General features: G+C 36.2%; 1 protein-coding gene across 50 annotated transcripts in view; it reads left to right on the top strand.

The window, feature by feature from the left end:
* Positions 1–23557, top strand: part of SIPA1L1 (signal induced proliferation associated 1 like 1) — a 399857-nt gene that overhangs the window by 261372 nt on the left and 114928 nt on the right. For all 50 annotated transcript variants that reach the window (XM_058293142.1, XM_058293172.2, XM_071213827.1 and 47 more), the window contains 2 exons: positions 13644–13774; positions 19080–19268. In XM_058293142.1, coding sequence (XP_058149125.1) covers positions 13644–13774; positions 19080–19268 — 320 coding nt within the window. The remainder of the gene's footprint in view (positions 1–13643; positions 13775–19079; positions 19269–23557) is intronic.

The raw sequence follows: 23557 nt of genomic DNA, 5'->3' as shown, positions 1-23557 counted from the left end.
GACAACTGAATCATAATATAGAGCATCTCTCTGTATTTTTAAAGCTCCTCGGATGTATTTTCAGGATTGAGAACCATTGCTTTAGAGGGAGATTTGGGGCACTAAATAACCTTTTAAGAAACTAACCTAGTAAAAATGTGTTTTCCTGTTGTCTTTTATCTGCTCAGGGCTACCAGGAGCAAAGAAAGTATTAAGCATTAAAGTTTTGCTTCTTTGCTTCTTTGAAAACATTGTCTCCTTTCTTGATGCTCTTGTGACTCCCAGCATTATTTAACTGTTCTTGATCTCTGAGGCATGTTGGCTTTCACACTGCATGAGCCATCTCAGTTCAGAGGTTCATGCAAGTTGATTAAAAGGACATGGGCCTCACCTAATCCTAGGTATATGTTTTATTTTAACATCAAGAGCGACTGTCAGAAGGTGCTGCATTTGCTTAAACACTTGACTTTTTATTTAAAGTCATTAAAAGAGTCAGTCATAGAAAAATGGAGTTTGTTTTTGCAGTAAAACTATTAATGAAGGCATTGCCCATTACATCATTCAGCAGCCCCTTTAGAAAGTTCCCTTTCAGAAATATATTTTACAATTTGGTGCCAGGAATTGTTTTCTGATAACTATCATCAAACACTTGCCTTTTAGATGGGAGCTATATAGTTGGTTGGTTTACTGTCTCTCCTGTTATACCTTAGCTCCCAAAGCCAAATTTGATGCTCAGTTTTATAGCCTTCATTATGGATTTGTTTGATTTCATGTTCATCTTTTATTTTCCTATTTCTATTTCATTAGCATTATATATGTCCTTTTACAATTAGTGACCTAAAAAAGTTAATTTTGGAATAAGATAATGAGCATTATACGTTTATATCCAAACGAAATACTTTTATTCCAAGATTATCTCCTCAGGTCTAGCTGCATTTCCAGCCAGTTTCCACCTGGATGACTATCTAGTTGTCATCTCAAACCCAGATGTAAATATTTTAAGTTCATCGTATTCTGCCCTAAACAAGCCCTTCCTCATCATTGCTCTCTTATAAATGCCACCTTTATTATCAGAGTCACTTGGATCTGAAATGGGGAGGCATCTCCTCTTCATTGTCCTCAACCACTTATTCTTTTGAGAAGGCCTCTGAGTCTGTCTGCCTTTGAATTGCCGATAGTGTTCCCAATTTTATAGTCGCATCTCAGGCCCTCATTGCCTCTCTCTCCCAGTCTCTAGCAAAAGAGTAATAGGTTCCTTGTTAGTCTTTACATCTCTAGTCTGCCCTACTTCAAAATCCAGTCTCGTGTCTGCCAAATTACAATAGTTTCTTAATCATGTAACAATTATGTTGTGTCATGCAGGTATTCTGAGAAGCAGATACCAAGACAGGAGTGTAAGTGATTTATTAGAGAATTGAGAGTAACACTTGTGAAAGATAAAATGGGAAGGAAGCAGAATTCAGCAAGGACAGCCTTCAGACCAACATGCAGGTCTGACCCGGTGAGAGGAGAGGGGAAGGGAGCAAGATTGGGTGGGGAAGGAGGCTCAAACCTTGATGCAGATCTGGTAAGTCTCAGCCAATGCAAAGGAAAGCTCCAAAAAAAAGAATGTGCATTTGAGAAGTCCCTTGTGGGCAGAAATGGCCAGGCCCTAGGGCCCTGGCCGGCTCATTTGTTGGCTGGGAGCTGCCCCAGAAGAGCATTTCTCTGTTCAAAACCATTACAAATCTGAAGGCACTGCAGCTGGAGACTGTCAGGGAGAAGTATTTCCCCTCTTTGGCCACTATCATATATGAACGTGTGCCTACTGCATGCCTGGTATAGTTTTAGTTATAGAGTGAGAAACGAAACAGACTGCTCTCACTGAGCTTACATTCTGGTGAAGAAAAACAGTCTTTAAACAAATACACCAAAGATATATACGTGCTTATTCTAAAAATTACAATACAGAGTTACAGAAAAGGGTTCCTCTCCTAATTTGAATAAATGGCTTTGTATCCTTTTCTTACACATACATATACAATTCATTAATCAATTTACTGTTGACTAGAGTGCACATCATATTTTTAGGTGGATTTTAAAATTAAAATGATGCCTATGCATTCATTCACTTAACATTTATTGAGCATCTACTCTGCCAGTTACGGTGCCCTTATGTGGAGAACATAAGTCAGTACAACTCTGCCTTCATGGTGTTTGCAATGAAGACAAATGAGAAGCTTTGGGGCTTTTTTTTTTTTCTTTAACTAATATTTTAACTGTTTATGTCTTAAAATATCTTTGTTCCCTCAGTCTGGAACTCCCATTTAGATGGATGGTGGAACACCTGAATTTACCCTATATTTTTTTCTTTCATAGTTGCAATTTGTATTTTTGTACTTTATTCATCAATTTTATTTTCTGGATAAGGGGTTGATATGGATTTTATTATTTAGTCCATTCACTGAATTTTATTTTAGCAGTCATATTTTTTAATCCCCCAGGAAGTTATTTTTGTTTCCTGTTCTTATTTATCATAATAATTTATCCTTTTTATATAGTCCACATTTCTTTTTTGGTATTAAATTTTTCGTTTTTGGTCCAAGTTCTTTTTCTAGAGCAGGAGTTCTTAACAAGGGGTCCATGAGCTTGAATTGAAATTCAAGAAGACATTATTCTTGTGGGGATGTGTTGGTGTAGGTGTGATATATTTATTAAATAGTTCACAGTATAGGGTGGAATTAGTCGGTTTTTACCTGACTGGAAAAGGGGTCTGTAGAACAAAAAAAGGTTAAAAACCCCTGTTCTAGAGTGAGCTATATCTGTTCAAGTACATTTTCTGTTGTTGTTTTTTTCTTGTTTATTTCTTTCATGCTGTTGGTTTCCTTAGCTGCCTGGTAGTCTTTGCCTATCAGCATTTATGAATAAAGACCACGTGGATTGGTGTATGTGGCCTGGTTACCCCTGTGGTTCTGTGGATCAGATTTCTTTCCCTAGCTGGCCTCCCCTTACATGGGAGAGCTGAGGACCAGCTCTGGAGATGCAGTGCCTTCTCTTAACAGAGAGATATCTCTGTAGAGTGGGAGGTCAGGGAACAGGGTGAAGGATAGAAACCCACATATAGATGCCAGGGTAGGGAGGGCTTTGTAACATATTGCACTCCTGGGAGGAGCAGCCTTTCCTGCCCCTTGTCAGTGCAAGCATTAGAAAGGGTTGTTCCCCTTCCTCTCTTGTCCACCTGACCAACTCCTCCTTTGTATCCAAGTCTTTGTAACCACCTCCCACCCCTCCTGTGACCACTGCCCCATATCACCCTGGTAGCCTTTGTTTCTGCAAACTGTGGTACGGTTTGTTGTGTGTTGAAGGCACACATTAGGCAGGCTCAGCAAATGTTTTAAAAGTGAATGATGGGAGGTAAAAGGTTTATTGAGTGGAGGAGCCAGTGTATCTTGTATTTACAGTATCTCAGAGAGGCAGAGAGGGGCCTCTGTGTATGTGATCTTGTGTTACACTCCAGATGCCAGATAATATGTTGCAGTTCCTTTTCCTCTCTTTGCAGGAAATGAGACCACAAACAAGACTGTGTGTGGTCATGGTGGTTTTGTGGAAATTAACCGAGACCACCAGCTGATCCCCATAGGTCCAAACTCCATTACTGAGACTTGATTTTTACAATTGTAAACTGTTAGTAGACAAAACTGATGAATGCTAAAATCAGTGGGTGGCTGAGGAGAAACAGGATTTACATAGTCTCAAAGTATCTTCCCCAGGATATTTGTTAATATAGGGGGAAAGATAATGGCTTTACGGTGGAGGAATCTGGTAGATGGGACCTTAACCAAGTGATCAAGGTCACTATCACGAACCCTGTGAAATGATGCAAAGAACCCTGTGAAATGATGCAAAGTAGGACTAATTGTTTCTGTGGTTCTCTTACCAAAAATGCATAACTTCAGTCCAATTATGTGAAACCACCAAACACAAATAGAGTGATAAGTACTCTTGAAGGGTGTCATGGTCATGAAAGCAGAAAGACCGAGGAACTGTAACACTGCAAGGGATTAAGGAAATTTCAACTAAATTGAAAATCCTGAATGGGATTTTAGAACAAAAAGGACATAGCAGGATTGAGTAAGATCTTCATATTAACTAAATTACCAAGGTTACATTTCCTTGTACTGATAATCATACTGTATATAGTTATGTAAGTTATTAACATTGGGAAAGGATGAGTAAAGGATATATGGAAACTCCCTGGACTATTTTTGCAGCTTTTCTGTAAATCTAAAAGTAGCCAAAATAAAAAATATAAAACAAACAGAAACCTTCAGGTACAATTACAGTAGCTAACACACAGATCATCCATATGAAAACCAAATGGGAATGCTTACCCAATTTCTTATAGCAAGGGTACATCAAAGCAACTGATGCTTACTACCTTATCCAAAGAATTTCTATGTTTTTTGTTTTGCAGTCTTAAGGAAATAAGGATGCTTTAGGTCTATTTTTTCAGTAAACAAGTCAATGACATCCTAAAGGGTGCCAGCTATTTGTCAAATGCTATGTCCTTAAAACTTCAGACTCCTTTAGGTGCTCAAAAGAGTTCCTTCCTTGTTATCAACTCCTTTCCCATTTTTCTTATGGATCCCCCTTCTCTGTATGGAAATCCATTTATCTGAGCTTCAGGACACCAAGAGGAGACAACTTCCTAATTGTATTTGTGTCAAGTCAGGGAGAAACATCAGCAGAAGCAACTTATATGGACAGTTAGTCAACAGATATTTGGTTTATGGTGGGTGTTTGGATGCACAGTATGTTCCCTGCCATGTGGATAGCCATGACCTCTGCCTTGACTGACGGTTCAGGTATGTCTGAGGGCCTTCCTTCCAAATCCTTCAAAAGCATTGTAGATAAGAAGACATCTTGCTGTAGTATTCCTGGTAAGGAGATGCAAAGGGTGTTTAAATGTAAAGAAATAGAATTAGAGACAGGTATTTCATTGTGATTTCTTGCATTTGGATGTAAAATATGTTTTCTGGCATTTGAATTGGTATTAACATTAAAAATAAACCATCACATGCAGGCTATTTACATTTTCTTTTTTGTCACTGATCATTTGTAAAATAAATACATTTTTATGCTTAAATTTCTTTCCAGTCATAAGCTGTAAGTATTCATTGTAGAAAATGAGAAACTATAGAAAAAAATAAAGATGCTTTCCTCATATGTTCTTAACTTTTTTTCCCCATGAACACCTTTTGCAATTTAGTGAAGCCTATGGACTCTTCTTGGAATATTTTAAATGCATAAAATGGAAATACAAAGGAAACTGCATATTTTGTACTAGAATTGCAAAGTGTTTAAAATTTTGCAATAATAGTAATGCTTTTTTTATATTTCACTAAGAGCAGGTCTGGTAACTATCATAATTTCTAAGTAGTGATGAGCAAAATTATTTTGGTATAACTATAACAACTGATATAATATGAAAATATCTATTGGTGTTAAAGTCACATGTACAGCTAATATTACTATATTTTGTTGTCTGCATTCATAATTGAAAGAAATGCCGGATTTCAATTAAAAGAAAAGTAAAGATATATATATATATTATTTCATTCAAGTTTATGGACCCTCTAGTTTTCCTCTCGACAAGTTTAAAAACCCCTGGCCTTACAGGAATGACCTTATAAAACTGCCCCTCCCCCCACTAGTTAATTCCATAAGGTAGAGCCCTAAAAATAAAATGAACTATATAGGAACCTTGACTTCTATTACCAAAATGCTCTTAAGAAAGCTTGGACCAGAAAAATCCTATTTGTATGTCGAAGAGTTATATGCAGAGTCTAGTATTATCTTGACTACTTGGAGTGTTTACAGTTCTAATTTTTTAACATTTTAAAAGCCAACATAAATATTTCATTTCTTTGATCTCCAGTGAGGTTAAATTATTTCATTGTAATTATTTGTCATTTGTCATAAGTTGACAGCAGCCAATAAAAAACATCTTCAATTATGATTCTGCCGTATTTTATTTTTCCTTTATTATAATAGGATTTTCCATGTTTTAACCGTTTAAATTCAATTTATTGTCAATATAACTTCGTAATTAATTCTACTTTTTAATGGCAAGTTAGGGGCATAATATGGGCTGCATGTCAAATTTAAACCCCAAATTCTATTTTAAACTCCATGTATTTTTGGCAATTAGACCATCTTACTTTTTAAAAATTACTATGGAAAGAAGAATTGGAACCTTAGAATGCACTTTGTAAATGTGGAAATTGCTCTTATGCAACAATAACTAGAAGTTTAGGGAAAGCTTGGGGCAAGATTCTAGCATAGCCAGTATGGTATAAATGTCCCTATCCATTACTCTGACCTGGTTTTAATTATGCTGTAAGATCTTAGGCTGTTCTGGTTCTCATGGAACCTCCACCCTTTTGATTAGGATTAGCCTTCAGGGACCAGAGATTGAGAATCTCTGAGTGGTGCACTTTCCAGAAAGAACCATTCTTTAAAACAGTTGGCCTCTTATTATCTCCACTGTGACAAGCCCATCTTTCATTTTAACAGCAGAATATACTTCATTTTCTTTTTTTATTCTCCTTTTACTTCTGTCCTCTTTCTAACAAAGTTAGGTTATATTAAGAAGTAATAAATTGCACAGAAACAAAACATTTGAACAATATGAACCCAGTGGATAAACAGCCTTCTAGAAGCATGAGTTGTCTTCCTGGTTTCATCCAAATTCTCTGCTGGTAATGCAAATATGGAGGGTCAGAGTTCATGTCATCAACTATATTGACAGTGACAAACTTACAGCCCACCAAGTAGACCATTTTAAGAAAAAATAATTTGGTTAAAGTATGAAAATTGATGAAATAATTTTAATTCAAACTAGTAAAATTACATTGTTATTTTACTTGACCTGCTGGCATATATTGAAGCCAAGGTCTCTCTGCTGGGTAAGTAAGTATCTTTACCACTCCCTTCCTAAAGTGACTTATGATGCCTGTTCTGGAGCAAATGAAGAGTTTTTATTTTCCCTTTCACATTGCACAACTCCTTTATGTAGGGTAACTCTATGATTAGAATATGAACATTTTTGTGACTTTGACATATATTGCCATATTACTTTCTAAAATGCTTGGTACCGACAGTGTACGAATGTATTGCAGCACTACCAAGGAACGTTTTCATTTCAGAAACATTGCTAATTTTGTTAGGTGTGAAATAGTGCTTAAGTTTTATTTGCTTTGTTTTTCTTTGATATAGGTTTATTGTGTCTATTCTGTTTAATTTTTTAAATCAGTAACTCTGTAGAAATATTTTACCTTACTTTAAGTAGGGCATGGAAGCTATCCCTTCACAAAATTTTAAAAGTAGCTGTGTCTAGAACCAGAAAATAAACAAAGTTTAAGTTAAATATTTTAAGCTGGGAATTATAAATTTCTACATTATTTAGAAAAATAAAACCATTTTTACACAAACAGAATTATGCAGGTATCTCTGTGGAAGGGTACAACTGAAATGTTAATTCAGTCTACAAAATATCAGGAAACCCAATATAAGCAATCCTAAAATTGCCAGTAGTAGCACTGAAACTATTGTGATTGAATTTTCTTTTTCTCCATTACAATTTAAATGCCAGGCTTAACTTTTTAGAGAGCAAGATTTTTCTTGCCTCATGTACACATGCTCTTACTCATAGTTTATAACCAGGTGATTTGATGGTACTTGAATTACTTGGAGTTTTGAATTATTTACTACTTCCCTTCTTTAAGAATGTGAGTTTTTTTACCATTTACTATTGTGAAGGTTTTAACCAAAAATATAGCTATTCATGTGGAGTAGTCTAGTGATGACAAAACCACGTCTTGGCACTCTTTGTACCATCCTTGTTACAGAACTGTTAGGAAAATTTCAGGCTAAACATTTGTTTAGGTGTTAAATGTGAAAAATGGATAAGGAAGGGGATATCAACAATATAAGGATATACTATTAATATCTCTACCTCTAAAGACAGAACCTTGGTTTTATATATATGCACATAGAATATATCAAGGATATAAAATTGCATATGATCTAGCTAGGAAATAGCTTATTTTTTTTTTGTATCAAATCTTGATTGACTTTTTTATTCATAATAAAATTTAAGAAACTTCTGGGAAGCTAATGTTATATATAAAAATTAAGAAAATGAGCTTTGGGATCAGTAATTAAAATATTTCTTCAATTCTAGTACTGGTATTTGTTTCTTGTGGCTGCCAAATTGACTTATCCTTTCTATTTTTTTTTTTTTTTGACTTATCCTTTATAAATCATAGTTGTCACGTCGGTAAAAAGGAAAGAAATACCTATCTTCTCATGGTTCATGTGAATATTCATGTTTGGCAAAGTACCTCACTTCAGGGAGCCTTCATTCTAATATAATAATTGTGGTGTTGGTTCTTAGCACTCCAGTATGCTAGCACTAAAATATTGTTATTTTTGGTGATATAATAACCTATTTCAAAAAAAAAAAATGCATTTCAATTCCTCCATCAGCAGTTTTACCCACCTCCTTGAGTTTCCAATTCCTCTTCCCTTTCCCTTTCCCCTTCCTCCAATTTTCATCATCCTGAATTTGTCTACAACTCCCCTGTCCTAATTCTCCTTCTCCACCCCCCCGACCCCCCGAAAGAAAAAGCGGATTGTAGATCTGGCTGGGCAGAGTACTCTGCAGTCTCCACTGGCCATGGGAGGCAGTAAACTGGTGGTAGGAAAAAAAAACTTGTAAATGCTATGACCTGGAGCACATGCAGAAACACAGCCCAGAGGCCACCATGGCCCAGAGAGGACGGTACTGGAGTCCAGAGAAGTTGAAAGATGCAGCAAAACCAAAAGAGGCCTGAAGGGCTAGACAATGATACCTCTGAAAGGCTTTTGTTTTAGATTAAAAATAAAATCTGAATCATTTGTCTTGAAATAAAAGTTTCAGTACTCAAAAATTCCATTTAAGATGACTTGCTCAACAGAACTCATCTCTACCTGGAGAGTTTCACACTGCTATAGAATTCTGAATTGAATAATGTTGTGTACTAAAAACAATTAAAGAAAAAACTAAAACAAAAATAAAATTATGTATTTATGGAAAGGGTTTTCCTGTATCTCTAAAATCCCTAGGAGCAGAAAAAATGGACAGTGGACAAAAACAGGGCTTTTGTTATAAGGTAATTCTTGTTAAGTTGAAAGACTTTTTGAACAAGTGGAGTCTGATCATATAGAATTTAACATAGAAAACTAGACGAGAACCTCCATCTATACCTGTAGAAATGGAAATAGGTGAAGACCAACTAGAAATGCTTTCTTGGAAATAGTAGCTAGGCGTTATTTGCAGTTAAAAAAAGGGTTACGGTTTCTGTACAGGTGATGTGGGCTATGGGTAGAAGGCTCTGTGTCTCTTCAGAGATAACTAAGTTGTTTGACTTGTGGGTGTGGAACGGTAAGAGGCTGCAGTCCTGCCCTTAGGGACAGTGACAGCAGGCTCCAGTCCCAGGAAATGTTTAACAATGCAAGGGCTATAACTTTAAGTATTTAGGGGAAATGCAAAAACCAAGGCTTATCTAGAATGTCTGGAGTCCTTGCTAAAAGCTTACTTAAGATGTAGAAGAGATATATGCTAATTGAAGCCTATTGAGAAGTAAAACAAAAAGACCATTTGGCCTTTCCTCTCTGTATAAAAGTCGTTTAAAAATCTTGTTCAGAGCTCGGAATTCAAACTGAAAGCTCCCGAGTCCAGCCAGCTGTCAATAAACCATTTTTCCTTCTCAAAATCATTCCTGAGTCCTAGCCTCTCTATACTCAAATAATTAAACTTCTCTTAAATTCCACAACACAGGCACACATTCTTCCCAGAGTTTTCAAACCAGAGATAAGTTTGTTTGCAGATAGAGTCTGAAGAAAATGTTTAAAGTTAGTTTATAATTATCTCATCACCATTCCCCCAACTCAGAATTAAACTTCCTCAGCAGCTGGGGAAAAGTGTATAAAATATACTTGGGTTTCAATGATGATTCCAAAAAATGTTTAAATGATATTTAAATGATATTTAGATTTTCAGTTTTATCATTAAGCAAATGTTCTTCATTTTTGTGTAGGGTTTAGTTTATTTTTTGAATAACACTTTGTTACCAAATTTTTTACTAAAATGTATGTTGAAATGGTTGTTTAATATTTATATTTTAATAAATGTAAATTTTATTTGCTTTGTAATGTTTCTTAAATTTTTGTATTTGGAATATGTATTTGGTTTCAGCAATATGTATTATTTTATTAATTTTTAACATTTTTAAATTAAATATTAGTATAATATGCAAACTAAACACTCACTTTGCTCCAGTGTTCAATCACTCTTTAAAAGATGTCAAAGTGATATTGCAGATAAAAGACTTGAAGGATCAGAGGAGCTGTGGGAATAATGTTCTAGGCAGAATTTTTCAGGTGAGAGAAGGCATAGTAAATTTGAGCAACTGAAAGAAGTTTAGTTCAGTTGTTTCTCAGAGTTTAGAGAGATGAGGGGAAGGTCCGAGTTGAAACTGGAAGGATAGGCTAGCAACAGGTTGTTGAGGACCTTCGGGAAACCATGGAAAGTATCCAGGGACCCCTCAGAAACCAAAGGATTGTAAGCCACATAGTAGATGGTCAGCTTTGCGTTTTAGAAGGATGATCTGACTGGTGTGTGAACAAATTGGAGAAGAGCAAACCAGTTAAAAGACTATTGCAAACATTCCTGTAAGTCATGACTAGGGTTAGTGAGTGGCAGTAGGATGGGAAAAAAGTAGGTAGAATTCACAGGGCAAGAGAATTGGTCTGGAGTGAGCAGTTGGGTGGGTAATGATACCAGTCTCTGAACAAGGTCTCCAGGGGGAGCTGTAGAAGTTTATGTGGGAAGGTGATGGGCTCACTTTTGCAGAAGCCCGTATGACACAGGATTCCATTTGGTAGATGTAATGATCTAGGACTTAAGAGAAGTTTGGAATGGGGATGTAAAATTTTGAGAGTTCCCAACATTGAAATGGCAGTTGAAGTTCTGTAAGTGGATAAAATATTCAAGAATGGGAAGAGGGAGGGATACTGAGCAATAATAGCCAGAGTGATAGTAGGAAGATCAAGAGAGGGTGGTATCATAGAAGCCAGGAAATAACAGTGTTGCTAGGAAAAATGAAATGACCAACTATGCCAGATGTTAGGAGAGTTTGAGTAAAATAAGGACCAAAAGCGTCTATTTGTTTTTGTTATGGAATGTCATTGGTGACCCACACAGTGGAAGACAGATTATAATTCTAAACGTGAGAAATTTGTCTTTCAAAAGTTTCCACTTGAAGAAAAGAACTGAAGGGTAAAAAAGTTTTATATTTAAACATGGAGACTTGAGCCTGGTTAAACAGTGATGCGAATGAACAAGTAAGAGGGAGAATTTGAAGATTAAAAAAGAAAGGCTGATGAAGACATCAAACTCACAGGGAAGCTGATATGGTTAGAGGCCAGATGTAGGGAGAGATAGGGTTTGGATTAAGAAAAGGAAGCAGGAGTCTGGATGCAGGTAAGTTTGAATGTATGGTGGTAGAAAATGAAGAAGTTTGCTTCTGAAATGACTTCTGTTTTCTTTATGATGCAGACGGCATTATTTGCAGAGACTATAAGGTGGGTGGCGGGAAGTTGAAGGATAGGGAATGTTTGAACTATCTGCTCTGGAGGAGAGCTGACCAGGAGAAGCTTGAGGACCAGTTGAGGTTATTGATGAGCAATTATTAGTGGCCCTATACCTTTGTGAAATTCTCCAGCAGCAGAAAAAAACTAATGCCACCTGTCTTCCTGAGATACGTGGGATTCATTTGAGGAGTTTCTAGAGAACCAGGTTGTAGTCGAGTCCAAAAAGTGCAACGAACAGAATATAATGAATGTGACTCACACTCATCTTTGAAACATCCATTATCGTTCTGTGCTGCAATATCAAAATACTCTCTGAAGTTATTGCACCTTCAGTAAGTGGCCCAGACAGCTGTCTTGTTTTTCTTTAAGTTCTTGTCCGCTTTTTTATACTATTTCTGTCTCCTTCCTTTCTGTTTTCTTCCTTGTCGTTAGTTGTTCTATCACATTGCTGTCTGCATGCAAGTCTATATCAGCCCTACACCCTGGACTTTGTCAACATCTGGAATTATCACACCTCTGAATAAAGCTGTGGGCTTGAAGACCAGACAACCAAGCTTATTAGAATTGTGTGCAAAGTAAGAGTAAATAAGCTCTGAATGTGATTATCATGTGCTGTGCTTTGAGGGTGAACATGAGTGTTTGTACATGAATTTTGTGACATTTATTGGATTGTTTCCCAGTTGTTCATATATGAGATGTTTGTTGCCTGTATTCCCATTGTGTTTTTCTTATTTTGAATTTCCATGGATCAAGGTATTATTTTTGGAGAGTTCCCAATATTTACAATTTTATCTTTGTAATTGTTCTTCAGTACTTGCAAAGTGTTTTCATATGTGTTACCTAAATTTTAAAACTCCATGACTAAACATTTTATGCTGTTACTTCTTATTCTCATGGATTTTCAAATACTTATATATTTTGTATGAGAATAATGTATATTTTCCAATATTTATGCATTTTGTATGAGAATAGCACACCATGTCACAACTTTGTCATTTAGCCGTGTTACCTGTAAATAAAATAGAACAATGTAGTGTAAGTATTTTGGAAGTTTGAAAAATAATTTGTCTACTCTAGCATTTCATATATTTCCATGTTTTATGGACTTCCCATCTGTGAATATCTCACGTACGTATCAGCAATTTTAATTTTTTAAGTGTGTACTTAAGTGGACAGCAAATATCACTGAAAAACTTTTTTTCTTGGTGAATTAATTTAATTTTGAGCCTGATTTTCCTTGTCCAGAGAAAGGTAAATTTAACCCCAGTGATTTGGAGACTGTACCCCTCACCCGTCAGGGACTGTGCTGAAGTTTGGGGCGTTTCTCAATGCCAGAACCTGTGGCCTCACTGGTTTCCAAAGAAAACCCCATTCTTAGTCTACACATTCCAACCAGATTCAGTGGCTTTGTTAGTTGCCAGTTGTGCTGATTTGGTGGCCTGGGGCCCTGGGCCTAGACTTCTCCCTCCCTGGGGCATTTTGAAACTCTTTCCTCTGAGCTGCTCTGTCTGCCATAGGCTACCTGAGAGCACTCCTCAGTGATTTACAGACTTCTTTCCTTTCTTCAATCCAAGGAAATTATGACTTAATCCGGGGGAAATCCTTCTCTCCTCAAATCCTACTCTGGATAAATTTAGGTTTGTTTTTCTTTAATGAAATCTTAAGACCCCAAACACAAACTTTCCGTGAGGCAAGGAATTTCAAACAGTACAACCTATTTAAATGGGCAAGTGGAATATAGGGAGAACACACAACATGTATTTTTTTTAATCGTAGAGTTTAGTAAATAGAGTAGTAAGGAACTCTACAGGCCACCTCTATTCATTGTTACTACCTCTGTTTTTATAACTCATTGAATATTAATAATTTTTAATATGTTTACATTTAACTCAAATAATTTCTGAGTGACCTTAACTATCATGCAGAATATAACACTTCCAAAGCATAATATACATTTTCTAATTTGGTTTTGTCTTGTTTTATCTAAGAACACTGGAACTATTTTGGAGCTGATGAGAATCTTGGTCCAGTGGCTGTGAGCATTCGAAGGGAAAAACCAGAAGAAATGAAAGAAAATGGAACTCCATACAACTACCGAATAATTTTTAGAACTAGTGAGGTAAGTTGCAAAAGACAGAGATTTGAGGTTTAATTGAAGTTGTCGACCAAGAAATAAACTAAACTGCAAGGCAATAAAGGTATTTAGTTGGGATCTTAGAATTGCAATTCGTAGCAACCCAAATTGTGTCCTGTCTTGGCATTTTCCTGGCAAGGGTTTTTAAAGGAAAAAAAGACTAGATAAATTATCATTGGTGGATATTTGGGGTATTCCAATTGCCCTGCAGGTTAGATAGTATATAGTGTTCTTTATATTGTTGTTTATGGTATCAGTATGTCCTTAGGTTTTTGGGGAACACTGTTGCATACTTTGGCGGTATGTGATATCTGGCTGATACTTAAGAGTAACCTCCAAAATGACTTTCAAACTCCATTTTAACTCTCTTAGCCATAGGAACTCTTTCATTTCTTTTTACAAAGTGGTGAAAAGGAAGGATAGTAGCAGTAGCAAAGCAATTGAATTTGATAGCTTATGGTTACTGCTGTCTTTAGAATAAACAAAGGGCCCCTTTCAGTCAGATGTTGGTGGTGATGGGGGTAGTCATAATGATTATATTGATGTGGGCTATGGGTGGGAAGGTCTTTGTCTCTTCAGAGATAACCTTAACCTAAGCTGTCTGTCCTGACTTGTACTTGTGGGAAGGTGAGAGGCTGCAGCCCTGTCCTTGGTAACCATGGCAACGACTCCAGTCCCAGGAAACAGTTTATCAATGCAAACTCTAGAAACTTTAAGTATTCAGGGAAAATGCAAACCAAATGTGCTAAAAGCTTATCTAGAATGTATGAAGTCCATGCTAAAAGCTTACCTAGGATGTGGAAGATATATATGCTAATTCAAACCTATTGAGCACTGAAACAAAGAACGATTTAGCCCTTCTATGTATAAAAGGAACTCAAAATTCTTGTTCTGGGCTTGGGTTTGAAACAGAAAGCTCCCGAGTCCCATTGGCCATCAATAAACTATTTTTCCTTCTCAAAACCATTCCTGAGACCTGGCCTTTCTATACGCAAATAATTGAACCTCTCTCGAATTCTACAACAATATCTTAATCCCTTCTTTCCATCTAGCTCTGGAGAGATGCAATGAATGAATGGGAGTTTCAGTTCAGAGAAAGATGGGTCCATAAGTGTGGCCCAAGGAGATTGGAGCCTTCAGAATCCCAAGTGGGATATTGCATATCCTACCCTGGACTCCAGAAGGCAACAGGTCAGCTTGAGGAGCAGGATGAGAGAGGCTCACCGCAGACTTAACTCATCCATTCCAAGCTGTTGTTCAGGACATTCTTGACCAAAAAAAGGAGTGAAAGCCTTTTTTCCTTCCTCCTCTTTTACTTTCCTATCTCTTGAACCCAGTCACTGAGGCTCAGAAACCAGGCTGTTTAAACCAGAGGCTACCTAATTGTGTGGGAAATAGGGTTTTGGAGCTCTTTTAGGAATCTGTATACACTTAATATAAGAGTCTTTATTTTAAAATGAAGTTCAAGTTAAAAAAAATATGAAGGCAAAGTACAAGAAAACATCTAACAAAGCTTTAAAAAAAAAAGCCTCTTGAACAAGTTTGGGACTTGTTCTTCCTAAGCATATGTAAAGTTGTACTAGTTATTAATTTATTGCCTCTCAGGTTCTAATTCATTTTAGGATGGCTGGTATCTAGTAATGCCTCATACCCCCTTGAGATATCTAGAAAATAATGGTTTGAAAGGAGTGTGAATAGGTCATTTGTTTTAATTTCCCCTATTGAATCCAAGTCAAGCTTCAGGGGTGGCTTCGGGTAGTAATTGTCTAAGTAGAACTGGGGAAATTAAAAATAGTGTTTTTAAAGGCAGGACTTCAATATCTAATGCATTGTTTATAGTGGCCAGAGAGAAAAGAAGAACTAACATGCTCACCTGTCCTCTTTTTCCATGCCAAAGCTAGTTTTTACGCAGTATAAATTCTTTTGTTGAATGTGAAAAGCACAGAGAACATACTGTGCTTTTGAAGTTGAATGTAGGTGATTGTTCATTCTTAGCTTCCCCAGATACATATGTGTCAGTTATCTTTTTCCCAAGTAGTTTTGTCTTCCTGCTGTTTTTTCCCCTCCCAAGGCTACTCCGATTTAAGCCCCCATCATATTCTTCTTTTCCTATGTTATTTTTTATCCATTTAAATTCATCTTGCCACTATCCTAGCCTGTTCTTCATGCCAGAGGTTGTCAGTCCTCACATTAGAATCCTTTAATGGTTTCCCATTTCCTCAGATTAGAATCCTTTAATCATTTCCCATTTCCCTTGGAGTAAAAATCAATGTCCTTACTATATAGCCTAGAAGACTGTTCACATCTGCTTCTCGTTACCTCTCTAACCTCATCTTGCCAACTCCCTGTCACTCCCTTCCAGCCATACTGACCTCCTTCCCTTTCTTGGCCACTTCGGGACACTTCTGCCTCAGAGCCTTGATGCTCCCTCTCCCACCCTCTTGAAAAGCTCTTTCCTAGCCATCCTTTTGGCTGGCTTCTCACTTCCTTGTGGACCTTCCATGGCCACTGTATCCAAGATTTTTACTCCCTCCCTCTAAAATGTCATATCCAATTCCATGCTGCTTTTTTTCTTCTATTAACGCTACCTCACTTATTGTACTTACTTATTTTGTTCTTTTTCTGTCTCCCCTACTAGAATACAAGCTCATGAAGCTGTGGACATTTTTGAGTTGTTCATTACTACGTCTAAAGCCTGGAATAATAAAACTTAGCCCCTCCCTCCCCCCCTCCGTTCTTCACTTCCTTTCACTAATAATGTTTTTAGCACCAACTCATTGCCCATAGCTTTTGTGTAATTTTATTCTTTCCAATAAAAACAATCCATTGAATGTGTTTTTATCAGGGTTTTCATAGAAATAAACTAACAAAATGTCTTTGAAATATTTCTGTATGTTGATCCTTGCCCATAGTTCCTAGACTTTGTGGACAGGCACTTCACTCTTCATTGATGCAAGTTCACTAAATATATAGTGGAATATGATATAATTTTTATGCCTTTGTAAGACTTTTCATATTATTAACTTCTTGTGTTAATAAGCATATTGAGGAAAAAAAAAACACGATCACTGCAATGCTAATCTAAGTTGCTTCAGTAAACACTATCTAGATAATAGAAATACAAATAATTCTTTTTCATTTCAGTAGAAATAATCATTTCAAAACATAAACAAATCCAAAGAAAGATTGTACATGTATTTATAGACATGGCTGTTTATGAACAAATTCTTACAGTATGTGAATGTTTTAAGCATAGGGGCACATGAGCTTCTGAGGACGCACTTCTTGTTTCTGAAAGTCATTAACCAAAATATCAGTAATCCTAGTAGTGAATTGGGTGTTAAATGGGTCATTCTTTTTCTCATCTGCTTTGGCTTTCCTGAAGTTAGCTGCTGTCTTTGTGTGGCATGTGATGCAATGATTAGCAGCCTTGGTTTCTAAATTGAGAATACCCCCAGCTCTTTAGGGTCCCTTATCACAAGGCATTTGTTATCACATGAAAGGAAGATCACAATAACTGGATTATTGAGCTGTTTTCCATGACCTTAAAAAAACAGCAACAACAAAAAAACTATTTTGTTCAAAACTAAATACTAAGTAATAGGAAAGCAATGCCTTTTGGACAAATGATACTTGAAAAGGAATCATTTACAAATGAAAAAAAGGTATTAATCAAATGAATGGACTGCAAATAGCTCACTTACCTTTGGCTTATAATGAGAGGAAGGTGCTAATAAATCTTGATGCTTTTCCTACCCTCATCTCTCTTCAATATCAGTGACCAATGCTATAGATTTTACTTCCCTGTTGTATTCTTCCTTCCTTTGGTTTCCATTTTCCCTGCTAAACCTCTATCACGCCCTCTTTGCCTGTTACCTGAAGACCATTAAACCCTCCCTCTAACTATATTCTTGACTTCTAATTTCTTGCTTAAACATGCATCATTTTCCCCACCCAAAAAAGAGTTCTGAGGAGCGCACACCCTCTCAGTCTGCCTTTGGGGTCTTCTGCCCTGAGGCTCTCTCCTGTCTTGCTTTACCACCCTTTCCTCCAGTATTCTCCTTCAGTCCAGCTAAACCTGTGTTAAAATTATATTAACAACACTGACAGGTAAAAATTTTTGGAAATTAAGACTTCCCTAGGCTTTATGTCTGGGTTAACTTTTCTTCAATAAATCATTACCTAGGGAACTGTCTTTACATAAGTTTATATTTCAAAATAATTGAAGATATTTTACAAAATAAGAGAAAATCTAAAATTTCAAATGCTGTTGACTGTGATGCTATATTAATTAAAACCATTGTCCTATTGTAGCAGCATTTGCTGATCTGATCATTTATGCCTGTTAGCAGTATATTATGAAATTAAAATGTTATCCTCCTACGTTACCTTTTATAAATTAAAAAAGACATCCAAATTCTAAACCCTTATCCTTCAGATATTTCTCTGGGATGTCCTTAATTTTCTGGTTATTTGCTTAGTATTATGACCATAGAGAAACCTTGATCTTCCTGATCTCTTTAAAAGGAAATAGTTTATTTGGCATTTAAGCAAATGTTCTTGGAAGGTTTGGTTAGGAGTTCCTTGGACTTCCCTGGGTCACCTTGACTGCATTGGCCTCAGTTTTCACATAGAAAATATCTTGAATTGTTGTAGGATTTGAGAGAGGTTCAATTACTTGCGTATAGAGAGGCCAGGACTCAGGAATGATTTTGAGAAGGAAAAATGGTTTATTGACAGCAAGCTGGACTAGGGAGCTTTCTGTTTCAATCCCGAGCCCAGAACAAGATTTTTGAATCCCTTTTATACAGAGAGGAAAGGCCAAATGGTTCTTTTGTTTCAGTTCTCAATAGGCTTGAATTAGCATATATCTTCCACACCCTAGGTAAGCTTTTAGTATGGACTGCATACATTCTAGGTAAGCCTTTAGCACATTTGGTTTGCATTTCCACTGAATATTCAAAGTCTATAGAGTCTGCATTGATAAACTGTTTCCTGGGACTGGAGTCGTTGCCATGGTCACCAAGGGCAGGACTGTAGCCCCCCATCATCCCACACCTACAAGTCAGGATAGGCAGCCTAGGTTAAGGTTATCTCCGAAGAGACAAAGAGCCTCCCACCCCTAGCCCACATCAGTATCGCTTCTCTCACTCTTTCTCCCTCACTTGCTTAGCCAGTCCACTGTTCTTCCCCAGCTCCATAAGGAATACTATAGGCTAGGTCTTGGCTATATGGGATGCCATATCTCAGACCGTAAGAGGGCTTCACAGAACACATGTTTTTCTTTCAGCTCATGACACTGAGGGGTTCGGTCCTGGAGGATGCCATTCCCTCAACAGCAAAGCACTCGACAGCCAGAGGGCTTCCCCTGAAAGAAGTGCTGGAACACGCAATTCCCGAGCTCAATGTCCAGTGCCTGCGGTTGGCCTTCAACACTCCCAAAGTCACAGAGCAACTCATGAAACTTGATGAGCAAGGGGTGAGTTTGGCTTCCAGGGGAAAGCAGCCTTGCTGCTCAGCTCTTCTATGAGGCTTATAGAAAAATTACAGACCTTATTATTTCATTTTTGGCAGGGAAAGCTGATATTTCCCTTTGTGTTTAATCTTTTTTTCTTAACTGAGCTTTGAACATTCCTGGTTAGATGAAATTCTCTATATTAGAATTGCTGGGTATGGTGCTTAAACTATATTTAGCTCCATTGGTAATCTTACGTAAATGGTAAATGCGGTGAAGTCTTAAGTACTCCGGGAATAAGGAATAGTAGCAGTAACAATAATAATAGCTAACACTAATGAGCACATTCACCACCCTCTTATTCTAAGTGCCTTAGAAAGGTTATCCATTTAATCTCCCAGACCTGTGAGAATAGTATTGTTCTCCCCATTTTAGAGATAAGGTATCTGATTAAGTAAGAAGTCCAAGTTCATACAGTTAAGTTGTAGAGCCAGGTTCACACACAGTTTGCCTGAAAGCTTGTGCTGTTCGCCTCTTCTACACTGTTCTTGAAAGCTTAAAATTTAAAAGTCCTTTAGTCCCATGAAAGATGTGTTTTAGTTAAGATTTCTAAATGCAAAAATTTAAAATTTCGATCCTCATCAGTAAAAATATTACAATTTTGAGGGTTTTTTTCACTTCCCTATATCCTCTATCTAATTGACAAGATGCAGATGAATGATAGAATAATCCAAATAGCAGTAGCAAAATGGTAGAGAATGGAGAATTATGATCTGGAAAATTCATTGACCAGAGAGTATTAGCAAATTCCATTTGGGATATTTTGAGCAAATGGACTGATTTTGTAGATGTACTTAAATTCTACTATTTTAACTCTCTTTGAGCATTGCAGCCATGTTGTATCCAGAGGGTGGGCAGTGCTGATTTTAACATTTCATTTTGCAACCAAGTTTTGATTGTGTTTCCTTAATTAATTCCAAGGGAATTAAAAGAAGTAGGTATCTAGAAAAGTCAGTTTTGAGGTATATTTATTATTTTAATTCAGCCAGTGAAAACCTATTATGAACCAATAGACAGCTGTAACTTTTCTGATCCTTGCTTTCTTTGTCCATTCATTTCACTTTTCATAAAGCACAGTTAATGTCTCTCTATTCCATACGTATATTTTAAGAATGCTCTAACCATGTCCATGAAATACAGCTGTGAGTGAAGTACTTCGAACTCTTCATAACACATGTGATGCATAAATAACTGTTTTGGGGCTGTTATCCCATAAATATTTTGAACACTAAGAAACAGTAGAAGAATAATGATTAGACTCAACTTTATTGGCTCATTTATTTCAATTACTATGCTTATCAAACAGAATGAAAACTTTAGACATTGAGAATATAAGCATTTACTTAACATTCTAAATTCTACATTAGAATAGACTGTCTTATGTAAAGGAGTATTCATTGCTGTTTTCTCTGTTTTAACCATGCTGTGTAAAAAGTATTTCCCACAATTGTAGACATTTTGTGGGATTTTTGGCACATTTTGTGCTATTAGTGATTGTGAAAAGTTGGACCACAGATTGTGCTGATCTGTGATGAATACTTTATGCTCCCATCAATATGGGCAATATAAGAACACTACAGTGAGTTTAACTTATAGTTAAATTTATTTAATTTATAAAACTGTCCATTATTCTGAAATTATGGCCTTCCTATTCTTGGGATAATAAAATATCTGTACCTTTATAAATGATTGATGATAGCATATGCTAGTTCTTTTCTTTAATGTCTTCTCATGACAATTAAATTTGGCATTCTGGTTGAGTCTGTCCAATTTTACTTTGAAATTTTACTAGACAGTAGAATCTAGAAATTTTAGAACATGTTATTCTGTACTAACCACTCTATATCTAGGCTAAAGGCACTACCACTTGCCCTCCCTTGTTTCTATCTCCATATGAACCATCCAAAGACAGGATTACACTGATGAAAAACAGATGACATACATACTTAACGCTTTTAGTCTGGGGAGTCTTCCTTTTTTTTTTTGGTAGGAAGTCTCATTAATGCTTTGGAATCATTTGCCTTACACAGACAGATTTTAAATGTATTATGGGTACTGTGGATTGTGCTTATGAATCATTGCAAAGCATTTTTAGTTTCCATCTGTGTCATCATTTTGTTAAATTTCAAGCTTACATACATCCTTAATATTTTATATTCTTTAAAGGGGGTCATAATATGATACTATAAAACTGGACTCACTGAAAAATTTAAGCCTTCCTGTAATTTTTATTTAAATGATTCTTTTAAAACCTTTTCTATTCTCATTAAAAATGGTTTTCATAATTATACTTGGAAAAAAGGAAACTGCTATACTGCAGCATTTTGCCTTTTAAATCTTTGGTGTTTTATTTTCTCATATTTTTACTTTTAAGAACAAATGAGCAGAAGAACAAATTTTAAAGAAAACCTTTTACAAAAAAAATTGAAAAATTTGCTTTTCATTTGACTGGACTCTGATATGTATCTGGGAACTATAGTAGGCATTATAATTCCTGAAGTTTTAGATAATGAATATATGCCTTATGGCTTATCCAAGCTTCCACATTCTTGTTCCTGATAACCTCGCTGAGCCTTTCACTGTTTATTCATGTCCATTCCTATTGATGCATAAATGGGCAATGAAGAGATGAAACTAACCTGCTAATGTTTTCACACACTGGCAGTTAATGGCTGAGAAAATTTGTATGAGTTCTGGATTTAGTTTATCCATTATGTTCCTAGATATTTATTTATTGGGTAATTGAGAGTATCTTTCATAATAAAAACAAAATAGAGAAATATATATGTTTAATTATGACTGTCTCTTTAGAACCTTACTACATTATCTGACTTAATCCTACAGCAACCCTGTGCGGTAGGTTCCTATTATCGGGCCATTTTACAGTTGAGGAAATTGAGGCTTGTGAACTTCCCGGTACTGCTGTTTGTCCCTGTTATTCCTTTGTAGACCTCAACACTGAATACTAATATGCATAATACTACCTTTAATTTGTAAGATTTGCAGATTTTCAAACACTTTTGCATATCTCAAATTGATACTCAAAACAACATTGTAAAATATCCAGAAATTTTATCTGTACAATAATATTTTAATAATAGCTTTTAAATTTTATGACCAATTGAGTTAATTTTAAATTCCTGTATCAGAGTCATTTTTCTTCATCAATCATTTTTAAAACATCTATATCTCATCTACTCTTTGCAAGGGGAATGAAAAATTATCATGCCAGACCCTATTTTAAAGAATTTACACATGTGAAGCACTTAGGACAATGCTGGGCATATGGTCTACATTCAAGAAATATTAGTTATTGCTGAAATGATAAAGTAATAACTTGTTAGTAACCCTTTACATGTATTATTTCATGTAATTCTTATAACCATCCCATGAGAGATCTTTCATTATAGGTACTTTCACAAGTACATATAACTGTTTCAAATTCAATAAATGCTCATGGAATAGCACTTTTTTGCTGGTTGTTAAATACCATGGAGAATAAATAGGATAGTAAGACACAGTCCTTATCCATGAAAGAAAAAATGTCCTAAATTATTACTATAATGACAGTCAGGGTTAATGTAATGATAATAAGAGAATTACAGAGAGCACCAGAGGAGCAAACCAATGAGGCTAAGTCATGATGGTTAGATGGATGAGGAGGAGATGGGCCTTGGCGGGGGAGGGGATTTCATCAGGTCAGAAAATAAACAATAGGGTGGTCCAGATTCACATTAACTGGGACAAAGCACAGAGGGACAAAAGCACAGATTGTGTTCATGGGGCAGTAAGCTGTCCAGCTTAGCAGGAGTATCATAAGAACATATTAAAAGTAGGTAATTTTTATTGAAAAGTTTTATTTTTTCTGTACCAGGCACTGTGCCAAGCAGTTTTCATGAATTATTTAAATTAATCATCAGAACCCTTTGATACAACTACTGTAATTGTTGTTCCTGTTTTATAGACAAGAGCACTGAGCATAAAATGCCTGAATTACCAAATTACCCCCCACCCCACCTTGCCCTTCATTACAATTGGCACCTGCTGGAATTAGTCTTGGATGCAAGTAGTCAGACTCCAGAGCCTGCGTTCATAACAATATTCTGCATCCCCTGTCTTCCTTTCCCCTCCCCATGAGTGGAAGAAGAAACCCGGAAGATGACTCCAGCCTTATAGCTACAGGCTTCAATGCCCCATATTAAATGTAGCAGAAACATTAAATGTAGCAAATGAAAAGAGAGTTTATAAATATT

Source organism: Dasypus novemcinctus, chromosome 3 (genome assembly GCF_030445035.2).
Source record: "Dasypus novemcinctus isolate mDasNov1 chromosome 3, mDasNov1.1.hap2, whole genome shotgun sequence".
Taxonomy (NCBI): domain Eukaryota; kingdom Metazoa; phylum Chordata; class Mammalia; order Cingulata; family Dasypodidae; genus Dasypus; species Dasypus novemcinctus.
The sequence above is the reverse complement of the archived record's forward strand: the minus strand, read 5'-3'. Positions and strand labels throughout refer to the sequence as shown.